The 22799-nt window shown below is 36.4% G+C and overlaps 1 protein-coding gene across 1 annotated transcript; it reads left to right on the plus strand.

The window, feature by feature from the left end:
- Window positions 1-2629: 2629 nt before the first annotated feature.
- On the plus strand, window positions 2630-20920 carry Dusp11 (dual specificity phosphatase 11). The gene is made up of 9 exons (XM_015479503.2): window positions 2630-2877; window positions 4548-4623; window positions 7070-7201; window positions 9844-9967; window positions 10647-10707; window positions 12158-12204; window positions 12619-12694; window positions 12917-13102; window positions 15356-20920. The coding sequence occupies exons 1-9, from the start codon at window positions 2777-2779 to the stop codon at window positions 15549-15551; spliced, it is 999 nt and encodes a 332-aa protein (XP_015334989.1). The 5' UTR covers window positions 2630-2776; the 3' UTR covers window positions 15552-20920.
- The last annotated feature ends 1879 nt before the right edge of the window (window positions 20921-22799 follow it).

Below are 22799 nucleotides of genomic sequence, written 5' to 3' on the forward strand. Positions count from 1 at the left end.
AGGTTGTCACTCATGTGCTCAGGGGGCCTGGAACTTGAAATCATTCTGCCTCAGCCTCCTAGGTAGCTGGGATTATAGACATACAACATTGTGCTGGTTTAGGCCCCACCTCTTAAAGGTTCCACCATTTCCTACTAGTGTCAATCTAGAGACTAAGCCTTGAACACATCATGGGCCTGTAGGGACATTCCAGATCAAATTCATAGTGTGTGGTAAAATCATTTTTGATAACAATATAATTTTTACATACTAAAATATTCAGTTACAATATTCAGTTATAATTAGGCAAATGCTGTTTGCCTCTCCTGTTCCCAGGCTTGATAACTATTTTCTCTTCATAATACCATCCATTTAATTCTAGCTTGTAGTCTCAGCATCGTTTTAGCCTCTAAAGCAAATTTTAAATACAGAAGGAACAACTTAAAGAGATTTGATCCAACACTCTAGAACTTAGTATTAAGTCCTCCCCTGACCTAAAACCTTGGTTTTTATATTGAGGGCATTGGGACAACCCAATCTCTGTATTTTGTAACAATTGGAATAACTAGGGCTCCTCTTGGTGCAACGTTTGTATACCATCTACCCCTGAGGTCCTTCTATGTTCTCTCCTTAATTTTATTAAAGACTAGAAACCCTCAAGCCTCTATATGGTACCTAAGGCCCTACCAGATACTCTCACATTTTGTTAGTGTCAACTACTTAACTATTGCTCCAAATATCCCTTACTCCTGTCTCTATTCTCCACTTCAATGTACTAAGTATTTATGAAAACATTCTTTTACCCCTTGTTGGAACCACTCTTCTCCAAAGGCCTACTCTTTGTCAGCTCCTGTACTTCCTATACCTCCTGCCCAGGTCTGAATTTTCTCATGTCAACTATAAGTGAATTTGTTCTCCCCCTACTTGTGTCTTTTTGAAAACTTCAAGTGCAAGACCAACATAGCTATTCTAGTTTCTGAGAAATTTATGTCATGTTTTATATTTTGTAATGTTTATAAACTATTGTACCATTCATGCATTCTAGCCATTGTATACTCATGAGATTTGTTTTCCTATGTTCCAAAAGAGTATTTTATAATTTCATGTCAAGTTCTAATGTGCCTAATTGTACTTTTGCAAATCATGCAATGTTGTCTTTTCTTTTTCCAATTAGCTACTTACTGATATTCACCTAGTTTTAATTTGGGGGAAATTTCAGAATTGTAAATGCTAATGAGTTGAAAATTGGTTGGAATATGACAGTCCCCAAAATGTTAAAGCTAATCTGGTCTTTTCACCCATTCATTCATTCATTTAATAACTGACTTTTCTGACCACCAGTTTACCCAACTCTAAAATAGTTGTGAAGATTAATAGTAGTGCATATAAGGTGATTTAAAAAGTTAGAAACAAAAAAGTAAAAATTATTTTTAAAAACTACTGCTAGCATTGCAGAGCACAGTGGCACACGCCTCTAATCCTAGTGGCTGGGGAGGCTAAGGCAGGAGGATCTCCAGTTCAAAGCAAGCCTCAGCAACTGTGAGACGCCTAAGCAACTCAGTGAGACCCTGTCTCTAAATAAAATACAAAATAAGGCTGGATATTTAGCTCAGTGGTCAAGTGCCCCTGTGTTCAATCTGTGGTATCTCCATCCTGGCAAAAAAACTATTGCTAACATAATTATCTACATTTTAATCTGGAATTCAGTACTTTGTTCTGTCTTCAGACACACTGCTCTTTGCTCTTCTACTTGTAGCTGAATTCAGTTTTCCTGATAGATACAGTCCCGATGCCTGATAAGGATGTGCAGATATTGCACTTGAGCTCCACTCTTATGTCTCTCAATTTTGTTTTGTTTTGTTTGTGGTATTTGGTAAAATATAAACAAATGTTATCTACTTTTAGCATGATATCTGTCATGTGATAGGAACCCAGTAAAAGTCTATGAATGCGAGTGTATGTTGATGTGATTTTTGGAGGACAGTTAGGCAGTTTCTTTCATAACTTTTAAGTTTGTGTATCCTCCATTCCAGAATTTACATTTCTAGAAATTTAGATATAGTTGTGTGTGTGTATGTGTGTATGTATGTATGTATGTATGTGTATGTATATATGTGTGTGTGTATACACACACACACACACACTATTGTGTGCAGCAGAACACCAAAACCAAAACCAAATACCCGAAAACAACCAGAGGTCCATCAATATGGTACTGGCTAAATAAATGATGGTACTTTCATTTATGTTACTTACAATCCATGAAATTCTCTACAGTCATCAAAAAATTGGATGGCTATATGTACAAATGGAGAAAAATCCATATTCTAGACACATCATAGAGAACGTATCCTATGCTGCTTTTATGTAAGTAGAGGATACACAGATATGTGAAAGTAAATATTTCTATAAGGTACAAAAAATGTACTTGTAAACACTGGGACACATCTCGAAGAACACATCAGGAACTGGGTGCAGAGGGACCTAATTTTTTATTGCAGGTCCTGTACCATTTGAACTTGAAGTGCTCACAGAAACTCACAGACCTGTGCTACAGGCCTCCGGCCACGGAGGCGCAGTCGCTGCCAAAGTCCTGTTTGTCAATCTAGCGACTCAGCAAACCGACGTGTGACGCCATCACGACAGGCGGTGGCGCAGGCGCAGTGGCGACGCACCGGGCATTCTGTGGGTAGCTCCTGGGCGCGCTTCCGACCCAGCTTGTTGTTCCGGCACCGAGGACGCCAGACTGACGGCTTTGACCCGCTTGGCATTGGGTGGACGGCATCTCGGCCCCCAAATGAGCCAATGGCATCATGCCCGCAGTGGCTGGGGTCGGGGACGCGACTTTTCTGGTCGTCCCTCAGCAAAGAGAAAGGGCGGAAACCGCATCCCGGAAAGGTAAAACGTCCCGGGTGCTGGGGATGGCCCTTCCGGCTCTTAGCTTCTGGGCGTGGGCTCCGTGTCTTGTGGTCTGAGCCTCTCACGGTCGCTTTTGCGAGCTTGGCCCGTGTGCCAAGCTGGGATTAGAGACTTTGACCCTGGCTGCGCCACCCGTAGAAGCTGAAAGAAGCTGTAGTGGTCAGTGAATTCGCCCACCCTTTTAAAAGGGAAGGCTCTGTCCATTGCTCCTCGGGTCAACTAGTGCTTTGAGGCGGGACTTGGTGTTGGGGACACTCCTTAATCATCCAAATGGAACGCCTCCCTCAGTTCCTCAAGTTGTATTGTTTGTTGGCACAGAAAAAAAATGATTAATAAGATTTAAATATGAATGAATTCCTCTGTACCTGCATGAGACCTTTCATGAAAAGGTGGTTTGCATTATTTCCAGGAATCACCGAAGGCAAACTGGTGCTTTCTAACAGGTGTCACCTCAGAGATCTTCCTGTATACATCTAAATGGTTAGTTTTGGGGACTTTGTTCGTCTGTGAAGTGAAACTGTTTAGTCCTTGAAATCTTCCTCTCCTTCGTTCCAGACTTCATTGAGTCCCTTTCATTTTATCTCCTCAATATCCTTTGAATCTCAATTTTTCTCCTTCAGCATCCTAATGCAGGTTTTACCTGACCTTTTGCTGTTGAGTCCAGTAGTGTCCATATATCTATTCTTTAATTTCTTCCAGCCTGTTCTTCCCACAGATCTTTTAAATAGGTCATTGAAAACTTGAAATTGAGCCAGGCACAGTGGTGCATGGCTGTAATCCCAGCTTCTTGGGAGACTAAGGCAGGAAGGCAAAGTCATAAGTTCCAAGACGGGCTCAGCAATTTAGTGAGACCTTGTCTCTTAAAAAAAAATGTGGGTTATATAGCTTAGTGATCAAGTACTCCTGGGTTTAGTCTGAGCACCCAAACCGGCTTGAAATTGAAATGGAATGGGAAGGTAGTCATAGACATCAGTGTAAAGCATTATTTTAAGAATAAAAACAATCTTCTTATGTGCTCTATAATTCCCTGTATAGTCTGGGATCCTCTCTGCTTCTCCAGCCCCATTTTTTGCCACTCTTGACTTTCTATGCTTCAGCTATATTGAATTAACCATAGTTAATTCTAACTTGTCCTACAGAGGTGAGCTCAAATATTACTTTTCAGGGTTGACCACTAGCATTTTTAAGTGAAGTTCACAGTCCCTTTCTATGTGATGAGTTTTCTCGTCAAACATAGACCTTAAATTCTTTATCAATTGAATTTGATGCTATCGGTTGTATTAAAACTAAAAAATCATGTTTAGTGAAAGAATTGAATTTAAATCATTACCCTGTGTTTATATTGATAACACCTTAACATTTGGTACTGGGATTAGGTTTGTCAGGGATACAGAAATTCTGTCATCTGATTTTAGATAATCCTTATTTGTGGAGGTCTTTGTTCTGTTGCCTTGGATCTGTTTTCAAGATGGGGAAATGAGCAGAAGGAATTATGGATTGTTACCAGGCAGGGATGAATAAGTGGCAGAATGCAAAGCATAGAAAAGGGACATGCTCTGTGCACTGTGACTGGTTTTCTAGAAGCTTTAATTCTGTACAAGGAGACAAGGCTAACATACAGTTTGGCTAACAAAAAACATATCTACTAGGTGGAAAGACTATCTCCCAGTTGGACAGAGGATGCCTGGGACTCGATTCATTGCTTTCAAAGTTCCTTTGCAAAAGGTAAGCAAAAGTTAATTCAGTATTCTTTCAGAAATCTAAATTCACCACATGGAATCCTGGTTTGTTTTTTTTTCTTTTTCCAAATTAATATTTGTACAATTTTAATGTACATAGCTATATAAATATATATATATATATATATATATTTTAAGACTAGATGAAAATTTATTCAATAAAAATTGTTCATCACAAAATCATTAAAAATACTTTCCTAGTAATGTACACATCATAAACTTAGGTTCCTCTTTGGGGGAGGGGGTTAAAAGCCCTAGTATCCTCTCCTCTTCAGGCAAGGTGTGCTCTTTTTCTCTTTGATGGCTTCCTAGACCACATCGCCTGCAGGAAATCAGGTGGTTATGGCCAGCAAAGGAGCATCATGTACTCTGCAGAGGGATGATGTCACCAAACTGTAACATTCTATGGTGAGGAGCTTCCTTGCTGAGAGATGGTCTTTTGGGAATGTAGCTACTTACAACCATGCTACATTTGGCCTTAGTAAAGTAGAGGGGACATTGGCTCTGCCATCTCCACCCATATTTTTGTGAGTGTTACACATTTGGAAATAATGAAACCATTATTTGTGACTATCTCTGGGACTTATGAGTCACAATTCATGCATCCATATGGTCCACAGTGTCATCCAACCAGGGCTCGGGGTTTCAGAGTAGAGCGTTCGTATTCAGGCAGCCCTGACTTCATTGTTCCTGTGTCTAGTCACTATATTAGACCACCTTCCTTAATTAGGAAAATTTTTAAAAAAAGAAAAAAAAAAACAAACCTGACATTGGTGTCTTAATCTTTGCCAGATTCCTGGCACACCACATTCAAATTGTGATGTCAAACATTCTTTTTTATTTTTTTAAATTGGAAAACTAGTTTCATTTATTCATAAATTTAATAACTAATTTTGCTCTATATCTTGTTGTTTGTTGGGATTGGTGAGCTTTTTGTGTTTGTCTTGATCCCAGTGACCTTTACTCAGAATACATTTATTGAGGCCACAGTGCTATTACTGTACTAAAAGGAACCTGTGTCAACTCTATAGTGACATCTTGGATTTGCATGCTTGAAAATTTTCAAAGTAAATTTTCTTCTTACCTTCAGACCCATGCCATGGAAAGATTATTCTATACATTGCTATAATTTATGAAATTACAGTGATTCATGTTGAATTTGAAGAATTCCCACATGATGCCAGCATGCACAATTTTTGCAACCTCCTACTTAGAGCCAGAGGTGCTTGGTGGCTTATCTGTTTACACCTGTGACGCTGTGTGACAGTGCTTCATACAACATTGTATTTAGAAACATGGCCAGCTATAGCAAAACTGGAAATATGGAGAAAGTTCTTCAACAATCTCTTTCCTTTGAATGTGTCTGTGTAATTCAGCCAAATACTTATTTTCCAAAATAATACTAAGAAGTAGCTTCTACTGTTTTCTGCAGTGTCTTGGTAGTCATCTTTGCTACCTTCCTCCAGGAGCCAGCCTGCCTCTTCTGAGTTGAGTGATCTTGTTTTAATTTTCGTTGCTCTGCACTAAACAAGGGAATCCCTAACTGAATCTATAGAATTAAGTGTTCATGTGATAAATTCTCACTGCTGTCTGTTGAGATGTATATATGTTCTAATTAACTATCAGCCAATAGTATTGTGGCTATCTATTGAAAATTGTTTCATACCAATTTTTTAATTTGGGCTGCTATTTTTTAATAGAGACTGTATGTAAAAAAATTTATTAGAACATTGGTTTTCAACAATATCACACTCCGCTTTCCTTTTTGTAGCAAATGCTTCTAAATTTGCAGATGAATATAATTGACTTCAAAACATACTTTTAAAGAAATCATTATAATGCAATAACTATAAAAAAAAATAACTATAAATAATACTGAATTTATAATTAGGCAATATATATTTCAATATCTAAATTAATGAGCATTACCACATTAGAACATATAAAGAAAGAGGTGCTTACACTACGAATGTAAGATCCACAAATATAGACTGTGACCGAGGTGGGTTATATTTCCATGGCAGTGAACAACTCAGTAGATTTCCAAACAACATAAAATACAATCTTCACTTTGTTGATAAGGTGTCCTGAGAAATTCAATGGACATTAAAATTGTGCAAAAAATACTTTATTTGTGAATCAGAGTTAGGTTCTAAAGCTTAGGTAAATAGGAGCAGTCTTTTTAAAAAGTAATGTCAATATTGACTAGGATATTTACAAGTCATTAGGATGTGGAACATAAACACATATTTACATATTGAGTGAGCTTTTTTCTTCCTTTGGATCACTGGAAGAGAGGTTTGTAATTTAGCTTCCAGAAGAGTATAAACTCTCATTGTATCTCATAGTTTGCTAGCATGATATGATTTGAATAAATGCATAATAGAGGATTTTGACACAAATTTACTCTCTATTTCATTTTCTCTGACAAGAGTTTTGAAGCAAAACTTGCTCCAGAAGAACGCTTTTCTCCTCTGGATCTTTTTAACAAAATCCGAGAACAAAATGAAGAGCTTGGACTGATTATTGATTTAACATATACTCAGCGCTATTATAAGTCAGAGGTAAATTGAACCTTTAACTGAAAGCAACATTCTTCATTATGATATTAAAATAATTTATAGTAATTCAGTAATAATAGTTTTCATCTTGTGCTTGTGTGAAGTGTAACCTTCTTTCATGAGTAATAATAATTTTAAAAGGAAATCAAATCTTTCTTTAAGTACATGCTTTTAATGCTGTCTCAAAATGAGATTGGAGACATGAATTGAACTATTTGGTCACCATTACTACTGTTTATATTCATATCCTTTTCATCATCTTCAACAAAAACTCTATAACCATTAAAGAGTAATTCCCTTTTCTCCCACTCTTTCAGCCCCTGGTAACCTCTGATCTACTTTTTGTCTATATAACTTTGCCTATTCTTGACACCTCATACAAATGGAATAATAATATTTGTCCTTCTTTGTCTAGCACATTTCACTAATTATGTTTTCCAGATTGATCGATTTGTAGCATGTATCAGAATCTTATTCCTTTTCATGGCTAAATATTTCATTGTGTTCATATGCTATGTTATGTTTATCCTTCATCTATCTGTAGGTACGTGGGTTATTCTGCGGATTGAATCTAGAGGGGCTTTACCATTGAGCTTTCTCCCGAGCCCATTTTTTTTTAATATATTTTTTTTTAGTTGTAGATGGACACAATATCTTTATTTTATTTATTTATTTTTGTGTGGTGCTAAGGATCAAACCCAGTGCCTCATACAGGTGAGGCACATACTCTGCCACTGTGCCACGTGCTCTGTCACTGAGCCACAATCCCAGCCCCTCTCCAGCCCTTTTAAATTTTTATTTTGAGACAGAGTTTCACTAAAGTGCTTAAGGCCTTGCTGGATTGCCAAGGGTGTCGTCAAACTTGTGATCCTCCTGCCTCAGCCTCCTGAGTTGCTGGGAGTATAGGCGTGCGCCACTGTGCTGGGATAGTGAACAAATATTTGTTTGAATCTTTCCTTGCTTTCAGTTTTTTTAGATGTATAACTAGGAGTAGAATTGCTGGGTCACATGGTAGTTCTGTGTTAACCTTATGAGAAACTGCTGAACTTTTCCATTGTCATTTTCTTATTTTTAAGCTGTTATCCTAAATGTCAGAAACAGAAACATGTAATACTTATAGGTGTCTGTTGTATACCCATTAATGCATTCAGCTTTAGTGTTTATCAACTAATGGCTATCTTGTTTGGTCTGTATCCCTACCTGTTTCACCCCATTCTGTATTATTTCAAAGCAAATCTCTGATGTCATATAATTTTATCTCTACTTCTTTGGTATGTATATTTAAAATATAAATACTTTTAATTGTTGATATCAATTCTTTAATGTCAGATATCCCATCAGTGCTCAAACTTGGATTAGCTCCTAAATTTCATAAAATATTGTTACGTTGCAATTGGTTGTTAAGTTTTACTGCCCCCTCCCCGCATTAAAATTTATGTATTAAAGTAATTAGGTAGTATTTAATATGTAGATTTTGATAACTGCATCCTTATGAGTTGTTAAAGTTTTTTTCTAGTCCTTTTCTTTGCAGGTTGGTAGTTGGATATAGCTTGATCTGATTCAGGCTGGATTTTTCTTTTTGGCAAGACGGTTTCAGAAATGACGATGTATTTGTTCTTCTATCAGGAAATGAGACTTCAAAAAATAGAGAAATCAATAATTCTTTCTAAATTTATTAGCTGTATTTTTTTTAATTTATTTTTTATATCATTATGACCTCCATACTGTTGTTTTTCTTACTGAGGCACAAGATGGTTGGAGCTTCTCCATTTGGCTCTTGAGACATTTTGAAACATCCTTAATAATTTTTATTCACTCTTAGTTCTAGGCTTGTCTTGTATATTTTGTGCCCCAACCTGAATGAGCCATTTTAACAAGGTACTTAGATTTCTTTTAGTTAAGAGACTACAATCTGGGCTGGGGTTGTGGCTCAGTGGCAGAGCGCTTGCCTCACACATGTGAGGTCCTGGGTTCAATCCTCAGCACCACATAAAAATAAATAAACAAAATAAAGATACTGCATCCATGTATAACTAAAAAAGTATTTTTAAAAGGGGGGGCGACAATCTGCTAGAGGTACCAGGCTGACATTGTTCATAGGCTTTCTTTGGTCAAATTATTTGTGTTTGTGTGTTTATAATGTAAAAGCGTGGGCTCATGCTGATACTTTCCATTTCAATTCTGAGCTGTAGGCTTTTCACTTACCCTCTTCTGTCTTTTACCTATGTCTACTTTTTCCCACCCCAAGAATACTTCTGCTTAAATCACAGCTGCTTTATGAAGGCATGGCCATTATACTGTATAATATTGGGTAGGACTGTTCATATAATACTTAGTTATCTATATGTGCATTTGTTCACATGGAATTTGCTGTGTGTATACATCCTATTGACTATCTCTCCTGAAGTTTTTGTTGTTGTTGTTCTAATTGGTTATACACCTCCTATGTTGTAATGAAATATAATTACAAAGTAAAAATTTGTGAATGGAGCAGCTTGGAGAAAAACTGGCTCTTCTATCAGAATTGTTGATGTATAATAAGATTATTATAATCTCTTGGTTTATATTCCAGCTCCTCTTATCTTTAATTGTTTCCCTACAAATAAAATAATATATGTATATTTTTTCTTGGTTTTTCCTTATAGGATTTGCCAGAAACTATTCCTTACTTAAAAATTTTTACAGTTGGGCATCAAGTGCCTGATAACAACACTATTTTTAAATTCAAATGTGCTGTTAGTGGATTTTTGAAAGAAAATAAAGACAATGGTGAGTTTGGGGTGGGGGAGTTATCTGAGGTGAGAGATCTGAGAGTTACCTAAAAAAAGACAACAAAAGGCAAAGTTAGCAGTGAAACAAAACAGAGCAGGCAAATGAAATTGTATCTTTGCTATACATGTTTAAGCTATTTCTGATATTTTTCCACTTTGAGAAAAGTAACTAACTAACTAAAAGTAACTAACAAGTGTTGTACTTGTATCCAATGTCAAAAGTGGAGGCTGGATTCATATGTAGCTCAGTGGTGAAGCATTTGCCTAGCATGTGTGAGGCCCCAAAACAAATTTTATTCTTCTAGTCTGTTGGGTTTGTTTTTTTTTTGTTGTTTTTTTTTTTTTTCACTTCCTTTTTCTATAACTAAATCTGTCACTGATAGGTGCTCTATTTGGACCAATGAATTTGTCTCAATACAAGTGTAGCTTTTAATACCTGATCAGATCTTCTACAGTTTACATCATTGATTTACATCGTGAGGTTATTTGAAATTTCCTTGAAACAGTGAATGTTGATTTTCTAGTAGACAATTTTTTATACTATATATGTATTTTTAAAAATTCCTTTTCGGGGTAGTGGTAATATTGTGGTATCTTTAAATGTTACTCTTCAATAATTGTATAACTTTTTTTAGTGTATCTATTTTAGTTACTTAACTGTATTTCTTGTTTTATAGACAAACTTATTGGTGTCCACTGTACACATGGCTTAAACCGGACTGGTTACCTCATCTGCAGGTGAGTTGCCAACCCCAGAGGCAAACTGTGTTTAAGTTGTTTTTGTCTGATAACAATGGTAGTGTAAGTTTGTTGCAAGAAATGCAATCAGTATAAAAATGTGTAAAGTAGAAAGAAATATAGTTCCCCACCCAGAGATTACCATTATTAATAATTTAGTGTACATCTTTTTAAACTTCAAAAATGCAGATACAAGCATATATATATATATATATATATATATATATATATATTTAGTTAGTTAGTTTATGGTATAATAGATGTTCTGTTTTATAGTTTAATATGTTGTAGAAAGTGCTTTGTGACCATATTCTTTTTAAAGGCTGCACTGTTTGTGTACTGATGAACATTAAAATAGCAAACATTCATGTATGAGCATCTTTGAATATGTTTGTCATTGTCCCAGAGATAACTGATAGGCACTCAATTATAACTGATAGGGACTAGGTTTCCATGGAGAACTTTGAGCAAATATCAGAAGTTGAATTGGTACTGACCAGTTAGGGACACTGTGGAGAGAATAGTGGACATAAGAAGCAGCAAAGACCCTGTAACAAGATGACATTAACTGTGTTGGAGGAATCAGACCATGGGGTAAGTATAGCATTAAATGGATCTGGAAGTATGGGTAGGAGCTATATCATTCAGAGCTGGGTTTAAGGCTTTGTTTTATTTTAAGAACACAAAAAAACTATTGAACTTTTTTGTTGGGGGTGAGTGTGTAGAATATATTCAAATTTGTATTTTCAACTTTTCATTTTACTACTGAGTAAAGAATAAACTGCAGAAGAAAGGAGTCATGTTAGGAGGCTTTTGTAGGAATTAAGGCATAGTAGTAGCTTGGACTGAAGTGTGGTAGTCATTTGGTGGAAAGGTGTGGTCATATTCTAGAGATATTTAGGTTACATCATTGTCAGTACTTGGTGGTGGGATGAAGATGAGAGTAAGGAAGAAATTGCTGAGGTGATGGCATCTCCATTCTGGCCCAGACATTTGTTACAAAATATTTTTTGGATATGAGGTTAATATTTTTCCCTTTTTGTTTTTTGCTTGTTGGTTCCTGATAAATTCTTTGTCAATTTAAGGAAGTCTTCTGTTTTTAGTGTACAAAGTATTTTGATCAAAAACAACTATTTTAATTTTTCAAATACATTGTAAAACATCTGTCAGTTTGGTCCCATATTTCCTTTCCTTTATTACTTAAATTATTATTATATCAATGTAAGTATTTTTATTAATAGATCTTCTAAAGTTGGGTCATCTTGCATTCTTGGAGTAAGGTCTTTCGTGGTCATGGCATATCATTCTTAATAATTATTGTTGGATTAGATGTGCTAATATTTTCTTTAAGATTTTTATGTCTCCATTTGTAAGTGAAATTGGACCTTTTGAAAAAGAACTTTTTTTCTTTTCGTATATATAAATGACCCAAATTATGTTGTTTTGTTAGATATTTGATTGATGTAGAAGGCATGAGGCCAGATGATGCAATTGAATGTAAGTATGAGGGTTGTCACTATTTTTTCCTTTTCATAAAAGTTAAAGGTAAAAATGTAGATGAATTTCTCAAATTTTGGGAAAAATAGTTCGTAATTCATTTGTTCCAATATAACAAATTTAAAAAAGGAAAAGAAAACTAACTTTTGGGGCTGGGGGTATAGCTCAGTGGTAGAGTACCTGCTTAGAATGCTTGAAGCCCTGGGTTTGATCTCCAGCACCAAAAGAAAAGAGGAAAGAAAAACAAAACCCAAACAAGATAATCTTTTTCCGAAGTTTATAAAGGAAAATATTTGGAAGTAGTGAGATACAACAGCCTAAATAATTAGTCAATGAATTTCAGCTTTGGTTTACTTTCTCTTGGAAAGTTTTGTTGTCTCTATAATTATTTCTAACAGTTCATCCACTCCTCAGTATTCAATAGGTGCCGGGGACATTGCATAGAAAGACAAAACTACATTGAAGACCTTCAGAATGGTCCTGTCAGAAAGTAAGTCTTATATGTGAGATTTGTGGTTAGGGAGCTCTCTTTTGTGTAATTCAAACTGTATATATCCATCTTCTGGTAGCTTATTCACTTGCTGGGGGGAGCCTTATAAATAGGGATGGTCAGAGGAAGGAATTTTCATTTTTATAAGCCAAAATATTTAGTCACTTAATTTACTACCACGTTTGGAAACCAGTAATATTGTATGGAAATGCTCTCTTTGAGGAATTGGAATTCCAGTGTATCCAGGTCAAGTGATTTTGAAGACTCAGCACATCTCATGGAACCAGTCCACACCTCTAACAAGTCTGGTAACCAAGGGTCTAGGTATAACTTACATCGGACCTATGGTTATCCAATGCCTTCCCGGCGTTTTCACACCCAGTCCCCACACTTGCAGCAGCCATTCAGGTACCTCTGCTTTTCCTTTTTCTGAACCTAAAATAGAAATTAATACTATAAATCATTGAAAATATGTTTTGATAATGATGAGCAGTTGATGTTTTCTTACTGATCATTGTAAACCAGAAGGTGTCATCTTGTTCTGTATTTTGAAAAATCAGATACTAAGTAGAGAAATAGGAAACTTCAGAGGCAGTTGGAAGGGAATTTCGACATTTTCATTGATTTGTAAACTTCAGTCTGATATGTCTACCAGAAAGAATCTTGCATTCTTAGACTACATGAATTGTGGTGTGGTTTTCAGAATAAGGAAAAAGAGTAAATATAAATTAAGTGAAAATAATAAAATAGCAATAGAAACATTTGCAAAGGATTTGAACAAATAAATCACAAAAATATTTCACTTTGGAAATGGGGAAAATTTCAGTTTGATTAAAATAGTCTATTGACTTTCCAAAAAGAGAGAACCAATAGGCGATAGATAGATAGATACATACATACATACATACGTACATACGTACATACATAAGCAAGTCTTTATTAGGGAAATTGGTTCATGTTATTATGGAGGCTTAGAGATCCTACAACTGGCTTCTGAAAGCTAGAGACCTAAGGATGCCAAGTGAAAAAAACATCTGAACCAGGGAACCTGGTAATTCTCAGACTTAGTCTTGACACCAAAGGCCTGAGAATCCATGGGTTTTGGACATGGGAAGGTAGGGGAAAGGGGTAACTACTCATGCAAGTCCTAGAGTCCAAGGGCTGTGACTCTTGGAGTTCTGATATCAAGAACAGGAGAAGAAGGGTGTCCCAGTTCTAGGGATGAGGGCAAATTCACCTTTTCTTCTCTTTGATTGGGGTTTACCTACATTGAGGGAGGATCTCCTCACTCAGTCTACCAACTCACACACCAGCCTTTTCCAAAACACCTTCAAAGACATATCTAGAAATAATGCTTTACCAGCTGTCTAGGTATTCCTTAATCAAGTTGATACCTGAAATTGACCATCAAGAAAGAGCAAAAGAGTATTTTTCTTTCACTATTTTAGCAACAGTTTTTGATGAGCAACCCCATGGTTGTCAGGCTGGTCCTGGATTTGCATCCTGGCTCTGCCATTCACCCAGTGTATGATCTTGGGTGAGATACTTAACCTCTCTAGAGTTCTCTTTATTTATCAGCCAAGTGAGATTTGAATAATACATGCCCCCATAGGCATTGTCAGTGATGACTACTTGAGTTAAAACATGTAGCACATTGTAAACACTTTGAAAAAAGATGTTGGCATTTTTTTTTTAAAGATGTAAATGTTTTTAACAGATCTTACTAGTAACAACCCTTTTGAAACACAATTTTAATGTCTATAACAATACTCATGGTGATTCCATGTTGAGACTAAGGAAATACTTCAAAATATGGAAAAGACTATATTCTGTGATTCAACACATTTCCAAACTCCCTACTATGTCTCAGACACTGGGCTTGGTGCTCAAACTACAGTAGTATAATATTGGGGATGTTAATACAAGACATACTATAATAGTAAAGACTGGTGGTCTGAATTTCTAATAGTGGAGAATATAGCAGAATAGTTATATTCATACTATGACATTTTGTAAAACCATTGAAAATGATAGCTCACTTATGATAAGTAAAAACAATAGGTTATAATTCAACAGTCAGAAAAAAAAAAGATGCAAATGGAAAAAGACCAAAAGGAAATATGAACCAGTTTAATTAGATGAAGTGGGATTAAGGGGGGTTTGTAGGTTTCATTTTTCTTTTATCAAATTTCCAAATTTTTGTAATTATATGTATTCACTGATCTTGCTTTTGAAATGATTAAATCCTAATTAACCAAATTTGCATGTACCATGGCTAGAGTAATTTTTTATACTTTCTAATTAATTTATACTTACTTATAAAGCAAAAGCACCTCCATTTCCATACTAAATAGCTTATTGTTTTATATTAACCCTCCCAGGCTTTTGGAGGGATCGGTAGAAAGACTCCTGGGAACCTGTCTGTGTTCCAGGGCATTGTAGGAAATTTAAATATATTGTCTTATTTTACCTTCATAATAACCTGGGAAGATACTATTAGCTCTGTTTTATAGAGAATTAGGAGACAGAATGATTTAAGTAATTCATCTGCTAAGGTGAAATAGGTAGCAAACAGAAGAATCAGGGTATCTATATATTATTTCATAAAGCTTATTATGTGTTTCATTAATACTAATAATGGATTATTGCTTTTTGTTTAAGAAAATTTTCACAAAATCAGAATGTTTACCAGAGAGGCCATATCCCTCCTCCTGGCCCTGCTGGAGAGGACTATTCACAAAGGAGATACTTTTGGAATGTGAAGCCAAATGGCAGTCAAGCAGTCCAGGATAAGAGGTGGTGTCCTGGCAGTTATCAGAGACTGTCCTATCCGGCCTACTGGGGATGGACCGAGTGATACAAAACCTGTCCTGGATATCTCCCTGGAGACCAGAGCTGCACTGAAGATAACTGGAGTGACTTAATAAAATCAGGTCAAATGAGGTTTTTCAGGTCAAATGAGGTTTTTGCTTGTTTTTTTTTTTATTTTTTATTTTATATGTATCTATTTTATTGTTTCCTTTATATGTGTTCAAGCTTTTAAAGGAATTACATTAATATTTACCTTTTTGCTGATAAATTTACAGTAATTACAGCAATACCAAAACAAAACAAACAAAAAACAGAACAAAATCTGTCATTCCAGTCTTAAAGTTTTCTAAAGGAAGATGATATTTTAGAACTTAAGTATTAAGAACTTCTCTTGCAAGTTATTTTTTAAAATAGTATCTTTTTTCTATGTATTTTCTTCTGACTAGACTTGTAACATAAGTTTGTGTATGTACAGAAATTTTTAGTGTTTTTTGTCATGTTCTATTGACCCAGTCATAAGGGTATCTTTTTTCCATAATTCTTCAAAATTTCAATTAAAATTTACCTAGGAGAAAATTTCTTTAGAAGCTAGTCACTATCTGTAATTAATTGTGGTGTTTTTGTGATTATATATTTCTTTCTTTGGCAGTTTTTTTGTGGTATTTGACCAACTTCCTTTCACTGAATTGCCAGATATACCATCTAACCCAGAGATGGATAAAATTTGAGAGATTGGTTAGCAGTTGGGTGAGAGAAACTGATTTGATAAACCAGAATGCTGGTTAATTAAATCAAATCATTATTTACCTGATAGGGTAAATGTCATGAATAGGGTAGAACTATCCAGAAAACTTAGAAACTTTATCGATTATAAAGGTTGACTGATGAACAAATGGAGTGTGACTATAAATTGCCTGGGATATCTGGCATGTTTTGATGTTATTGCTCCTCTGCTGAACATAACCCTCTGGGATTTTTCTCCAGTTACCTATCACTGGAGTGGTGCTTTACCTCAAGAACATGAAGGTAGATCATTTGGGAGAATGTTAATTATTTTTAGTGCAGAGGGAGCCAGAAACCTTTGTTTACCCAAGCCAAGTGTCTCATCATCCTCTCAATCAATATTTGATGAATACTTGGGCAACTTGGCTTCCTTTTTTAAAGCCTCTGGTTTTGAGGATTTCTGATACTGCATATGAGGGGTATTTTCTCTGTTCTCTCTTGTGTATGAACAATCTGACTTTAAGGAAGTATTCTACTTCAGCTGTTCTTGCCTGTATCTGATTGGCTCAATCAGAGTACTCTATTTGATCTAAGTAATGGCTCATAAAGTTTTTCTCTGCTCTCCACATTTAACAGAGATACAAAAGTCCTTCTTGCTACAAGCCTACTCTTATAGAATTGTTCCCCAGGATACATCCTGAAGGCTCACATTGGAAGAAATTGGAGCAAGACAACTGTAAGGCAAAGCAGAATCAGCAGGGGTAGGTATGGGAATCCAGCTAGTCTCATAGTTGTGAAAAAGGCCTTGGCAAGCAGCTTCAAAGGAAAACACTCCCAGTAGAAAGGGCCATCATATAAGCTTTGCCTCCTTCAAGAATTTTTATTTATCATCCCTTTTGTATTCTCCCTTATTTTAGCTATCAGCATGGCTTGTTTAAAAAAAAAAAAAACTAATTAGGATTTGATATCTCCTGTTTCATTTATTCTGTAACACATTGGTTCTGGTTTCTGCTCATACCATTGAAAGGCTTCTGGCTGAAAGGACCAGCAGCCCCCTTTTAAAAAGGGCTTTCGTAGTCTGTTCAGGCTTTTAAAATTTATGTTTTTATTTTAAAAGCACATTTTAAAACTCAGATAGCTCTACTGAGATTACCATGAAAAAGAACAGTCCTCTACCCTGCCCCAATATTCTTTTCTCAGAAGCAACCACCTTAAGTATTTTCATGTTATCATCTGGTATTTGGCTCCATTATTTAAATAATATGACTATAGCCACTTCTTGTTTTTTCAATTTGTGATACTATGGTAGATGAGGAGAATGCTTTTGCAGACCTTCTACCCATTCCACACATAAAACTTGTGGTTAAATCTGTTCTAAATTCATGTTACTAGGTAAATATTATTCCATGAGCCATAAGGTACCATAGTTACGTTTCTTATAATCCCCTTTTCCCTGTCATTTTTGCTTCATTTTTTGCCTCTTTCCCTATGGACCTATCACTAGTTCGTACCCCAAATCTCTAATAGCATTATAAAATATCTCAACATGGGTAAATTCATCAGATTCTTTTTCGTTTGAAATCTTCCCTGGAGCCCTCTTGGTCTGTTTCAGGTTAGGTTCTGTGTTTGTTTTCTAGGGCTACCATAACAAAATACCACAGACTGGGTAGCTTAAATTACAGAAATGTGTTTGCTAATAGTTCTGGAAACTAGAAAAGATAAAGATGTCAGCAGGGTTGATTTCTTTGAGGCTTATCATTTTGTGGATGACTGGTTCTTCCTGTGTCTTTGCATGGTCTTTCTTTTGTGTTTGTCAGTGTCCTAATCTCTCTCTCTCCAGTGGTTTTTTGTTGGTTTGGTTTAGGTTTTTGGTGGTGCTAGGGATTGAATCCAGGTCCTCACTTACTAGGGAGGTGCTGTACCTCTGAGCTACATCATCAGCCCTTTCCTCTTAAAAGGATGTCAGTCATGTTGGATGAGGGCCCATCCTAGCACCTCACTTGAATTTACTTACCTGGTTAAAAGCTCTGTCTCCCAACTACAGTCACATCTCCAGATGTTGGTAGTTAGAACTTCAACATAGGAATTTGGGGGGAACACAACTCTGTCCGTAACAACTCTGTCTCTAGACCTAGGCATAGCTCCTTCCCCGGAATTCCACTTCATCTTTACCCTGTTTATTTCTTAGGCCTCTCTTGTGTCTCCTGGATCCTGTAGCTGCTGCTTTCATGGTTTCCTTCCCTATTTGGTGGATTATATCCTTCAGTAGTCAATGGGATGTAATTTTTTTTTAATAGCATTTTTTAGTTGTAGATGGACACAATACTTTTATTTTATTTGTTTATTTTTATGTAGTGCCAGGGATATAACCCAGTGCCTCACGCATGCTAGGCAAGCACTCCACCACTGAGCCCCAACCCTGGCCCCCAGGATGTAAATTTTTTGAAATTCTTTAGTGACAAATTGATTTATTTTTTTCTTCATTAATAGTTGAATTTGCTATAAAATTGCAGGTGAGCACTTTTAAATGCATGTATACATTGTTCTGCATGTCATTGTTACTGTTGAATCCTGTAACTATTCTGATTCTGGAGCTTTTATTTTTTTTTCTTGAAGCTTTAAGGTCTTTATTTCAGGTGTCTTAATGTATTTTAAAATGCATAATACTATATTTAGTGAGCTTTTCAATCTGGCAAGTTATGAGAAATTTTCATTTTTATGCTCTTCTGGGGGAACTAGTTGAATGTTGGATTTTCTGAAATGTACCTCTAAGTTAATTGTATATTTTTTCCTCCTATTTTCTATTTTTAAGCCCTTTGCTTTTTTAAAAAATCTGCTGTTTTCTAAACACACACTTGTGTGTATGTAATTATATATTTTTTCGGGGTTTTTTTATATGTGTATAATTTTAAAGAGATGGGATCTTACTATGTTGCCCAGGCTGGTCCTGAATTACCAGGCTCAAGCAATCCTTTGCCTCAGCCTCCTGAGTAGCCAAGACTTTGGGCTTATTCTACTACCACCTCTAATACTTATTTCTAAGAACTAGCTCTTTTTTTTTTTTTTTTTTTTTTTTTGTGAATGTATTATCTTTTATCTCTTTAATGATACCTGTTTTTAAAGTTCCTTTTGATCTCCGCATCAACTTTCTTTTTTCCCTTGTTTGTGCCTCTGTTTCTCATGTTAGAGGTGTTCTTGAAATACCTGGTAACCCTATTTATTGGCCCTGTCTATATTTAAGATTGGGGCATTAAAACTGATGGAAGCTCTGTTTTCTCATAGTAATAAGGTGATTGGTCACTTTGTTTTCTGTTTACTTTCCCACTGCTGCACACATTTAGGTTTTATTTTTCTCCATTTTGATAGTATCATCTTTGAAAATTTTATTGCCATCTGTCATCTATATTCATCATCTATCCCACTTTTTTGGGAATTTTTATCTTTAAATATACCTTTACTGTTATTTGGTGGGGTTTGAGTAGGGGCTAGAGATAGCTATGAGACCCAGCATAATGAGAATTTAATTGCCAAATAAATTGCTGTAAGGGTTTATCCTCAGTTTGGTAAGCTTGAGTTTTTTAAAAAAATTTAGTGCATTGTGTCCCAGGAGTGCAGGCCATTGAGTTATGATTTGGAGCCACAAACATTCCTACTATGGAAGGAGGCCCCATCTAGGATCCTATCTAAACCTTCTTTCCAGTGAAATTGCAATAACTGTCCCAGAATTATGTCCTGCAAATAGTTCAGTCATGTTATTCTCCTCTTGGAAATCTTGAATGGCTTATGGGCTTCAGATTCCATTTTTAGCTCCTTGTCAAGGCTTTCTTTATCTGACTGCAAGCTGACTTCTCAAAGCCTTTTACTATGTTCCACTCCATGTCTGTGTGCCAGCCATTTCATGGTACATTGCGCCATACACATTTATGCCACCATGTGCTTATTCTTCCAGGTTGTTCCCTTGGCTGTAGTCTCTCCCCTGTGGTTGCTGTGAGCCAGTCCTTCTCATTGTATAAGCTACATCTCTATAAAGTCTTTTCTCCCATCCCTGCCCACTAAGGGAAAGATCCCTTTTTCAACAACTTACCTTGTCATTTTATTTATGTCTTGTGCTATATGAAATACAGGTTCTAGGGCACCATCTCAGGCTTCCTCAACCCCTTCCTTCTCTGAAAGCACCGTCTGCCTCTGGGTCCACATTCCCCTTTTTTAAAAACCTTTGATACCAAATCTTATTGAGATCCCCAAGTTAACTAGAATCCAAGTTAGCTCTGGGCCTGCAGGGTCCTTCCAGCCCTGCACCTTGTATACTCTCTTCACAGATATGGCCCTACTTTAGAGGAAATGCTATACAATAGCTTTCTGGGCTGCCACTGAAGGGTGAGGTAATGATCCAGAAGTGTGGAGGAGTCTGCTCCCTCTAGGGGTTCTTGATGAATGAAGTGTTGAGGACCAGAGGGAGCCTGCCCCTTCTTTTCCCTGCTGAACACTACTCTCAACCATGTTTCTGAGCCTTCCAGAGAAGGTCCGGCTTACTGAGTGAATACACATGCCAGACATCCTGCACGTCTTTCTGGCTCATTGTAAAGCAACGTTGCATCACATTGCTTAGCATTGCTTCTTGCTTCGCTTACCCTTTTCTTCACCCTTACCACTCTGTTTTTAAATACTGCAAATAAAATACCAGTGATTTAATCCTTGCCTCAGACTCTGCTTTCTAGAGGATCTCAGATAGTTGTTTAAATATCAACCACACACATATAAAAGTGGGAAGTGCCTGATACCTCCCACTAATTTAACATTGAATTCTACAAATACTTACACCATTTTTAAGAACAGAGAGAGATGCCAGTTACATCTACGATAACAGTATACAGGAATTAAATTCATTTGGGGGTTTTAGTCACATGATACAGGATTAGTTTTTGGAATTTGGGTATTTCATGTGACCCATTTGTTCAGAGAACACTTCAAGATTTAGATGCTTTTTGTTTGCTTGCTTGCTTTTTGAGATAAGATCTCAGTAAGTTATCCAGATTGGCCTCAAACTCTCAATTCTGCCTAAGTGTCTTAAGTATCTAGAATTATAGGTACACACCCCAGCCCCAGCTTAGTTTTTTTGTGGTTGCAGGGGTTGGAGGAGGAGAGAATGGGGAGTTAATTGTTTAATAGATACAGTTTCAGTTATACAAGAAAAAGTATGAAGAGAGATTATGGTAATGTTTGTACAACATTATGAATTTATTTAATTTATTTAATACCGCTGAACTCTACACTTAAAAAATAGTTAAGATGGAAAATTTTGTGTTTTACCACAATTAAAAAAAATATGGAAAATTGATGTAAATCTGCAGGTAACTAAAAATAGATATAGATTACATCAAAATTTAAAATTTTGATGCCACAAATGACATGACTAAGAAAGTAAAAAGCTAGGCACAGTGGCACACACCTGTAATTTCTAGTGATACAAGAGGCTAAGGCAGGAAGATCACAAGTTCAAGGCCAGCCTAAGCAACTCAGTGAGATCCTGTCTCAAAATAGAAAATAAAAAGGGCTGAGGATGTGACTAATGTTTAAGTGCCCCTGGGTTCAATTCTGGTGCCAAAAAAAAAGTAAAAAGACAAACCACATCATGGGAAAAACATTTTGTAAATCATATCTGATAAGGGACTTATATCTAGAACATAAAGAATTTCTACAACCCAATATTAAAAAGACAATATAAAAATGAATAAAGGATTAGAATAGATGCTTCTCTATAAAGAAAATGTACAGATAGCTAAAAAAAATGAAGAAATACTGAGCATCGTTAGTCATTAGGGAAACAATCACAAAATAGCACTCCACTCCTACTAGCATGGTGTCATATTAAAAAGGACAATAGCAGGTATTCAAGCTTATGAAGAGTTCAACATAAGAAAAATATGAGTGCACACAGGAGAGAGTGCGTAGACAAATGAATCTCAATTGTGTTCTGGGGTGTAAGATGGTCTGCAGTGAGGCCATATGCTATAGGCGGGGAGCTGGAAGATTTCCCCTGAAGTTGGACTGGGGGCACGGATAGAGAAGTGAGGAAATCGATGGGTTCTTTAATCTTACCAAATCTGGAAGTGAAGGAGATTCCTGGCCTGTCTGCCTTTCCCAAAGGAATGAATGATCCCCAGTCAGTCCTTTGCCGGGCTGTGTTCAAACTTCCAGGTGACTCCAAGGCACCCAAGGTTGGTTTGGGTGGGTATTTAGCCCCTTCCATAGTCTACATCAGCCCCCCACTCATCCTTTCAGCCATTCCAAATACACAGTTTATGCCTTGAACAGTTCAAGAGAAAACTCCTAGTGTGTACCCATCCCCAAAATTGGTTGAGAACCCTTGTAAAGAAATTCTAGCACTGACACTCTGGGGAAACTAGGATCTTTTGGCAAGTTGTCTTCCCGGGTCAAGAGAAAGCAAGTCATAAAAAGGGCAGCTCTCACCCACAAACCAGGTTCAACAGGTAAAACCAGAGGTGGGAAGTGGTCCAGATGAGGAGCCAGAAAAGGAAGAGCCAGGTTCTGATTTTAGTTTGGCCCCTTA

The sequence above is a fragment of the Marmota marmota genome, unplaced genomic scaffold, assembly GCF_001458135.2.
Source record: "Marmota marmota marmota unplaced genomic scaffold, marMar, whole genome shotgun sequence".
Taxonomy (NCBI): Eukaryota; Metazoa; Chordata; class Mammalia; order Rodentia; family Sciuridae; genus Marmota; species Marmota marmota.

Coding starts and splice junctions, on each gene's coding strand:
- Dusp11 (XM_015479503.2), top strand. CDS start 2,777: ATGAGCCAATGGCATCATGCCCGCAGTGGCTGGGGTCGGGGACGCGAC. Junction 7,202..9,843: donor AGCGCTATTATAAGTCAGAG/GTAAATTGAACC, acceptor TTTTCCTTATAG/GATTTGCCAGAAACTATTCC. Junction 10,708..12,157: donor ACTGGTTACCTCATCTGCAG/GTGAGTTGCCAA, acceptor TTGTTTTGTTAG/ATATTTGATTGATGTAGAAG.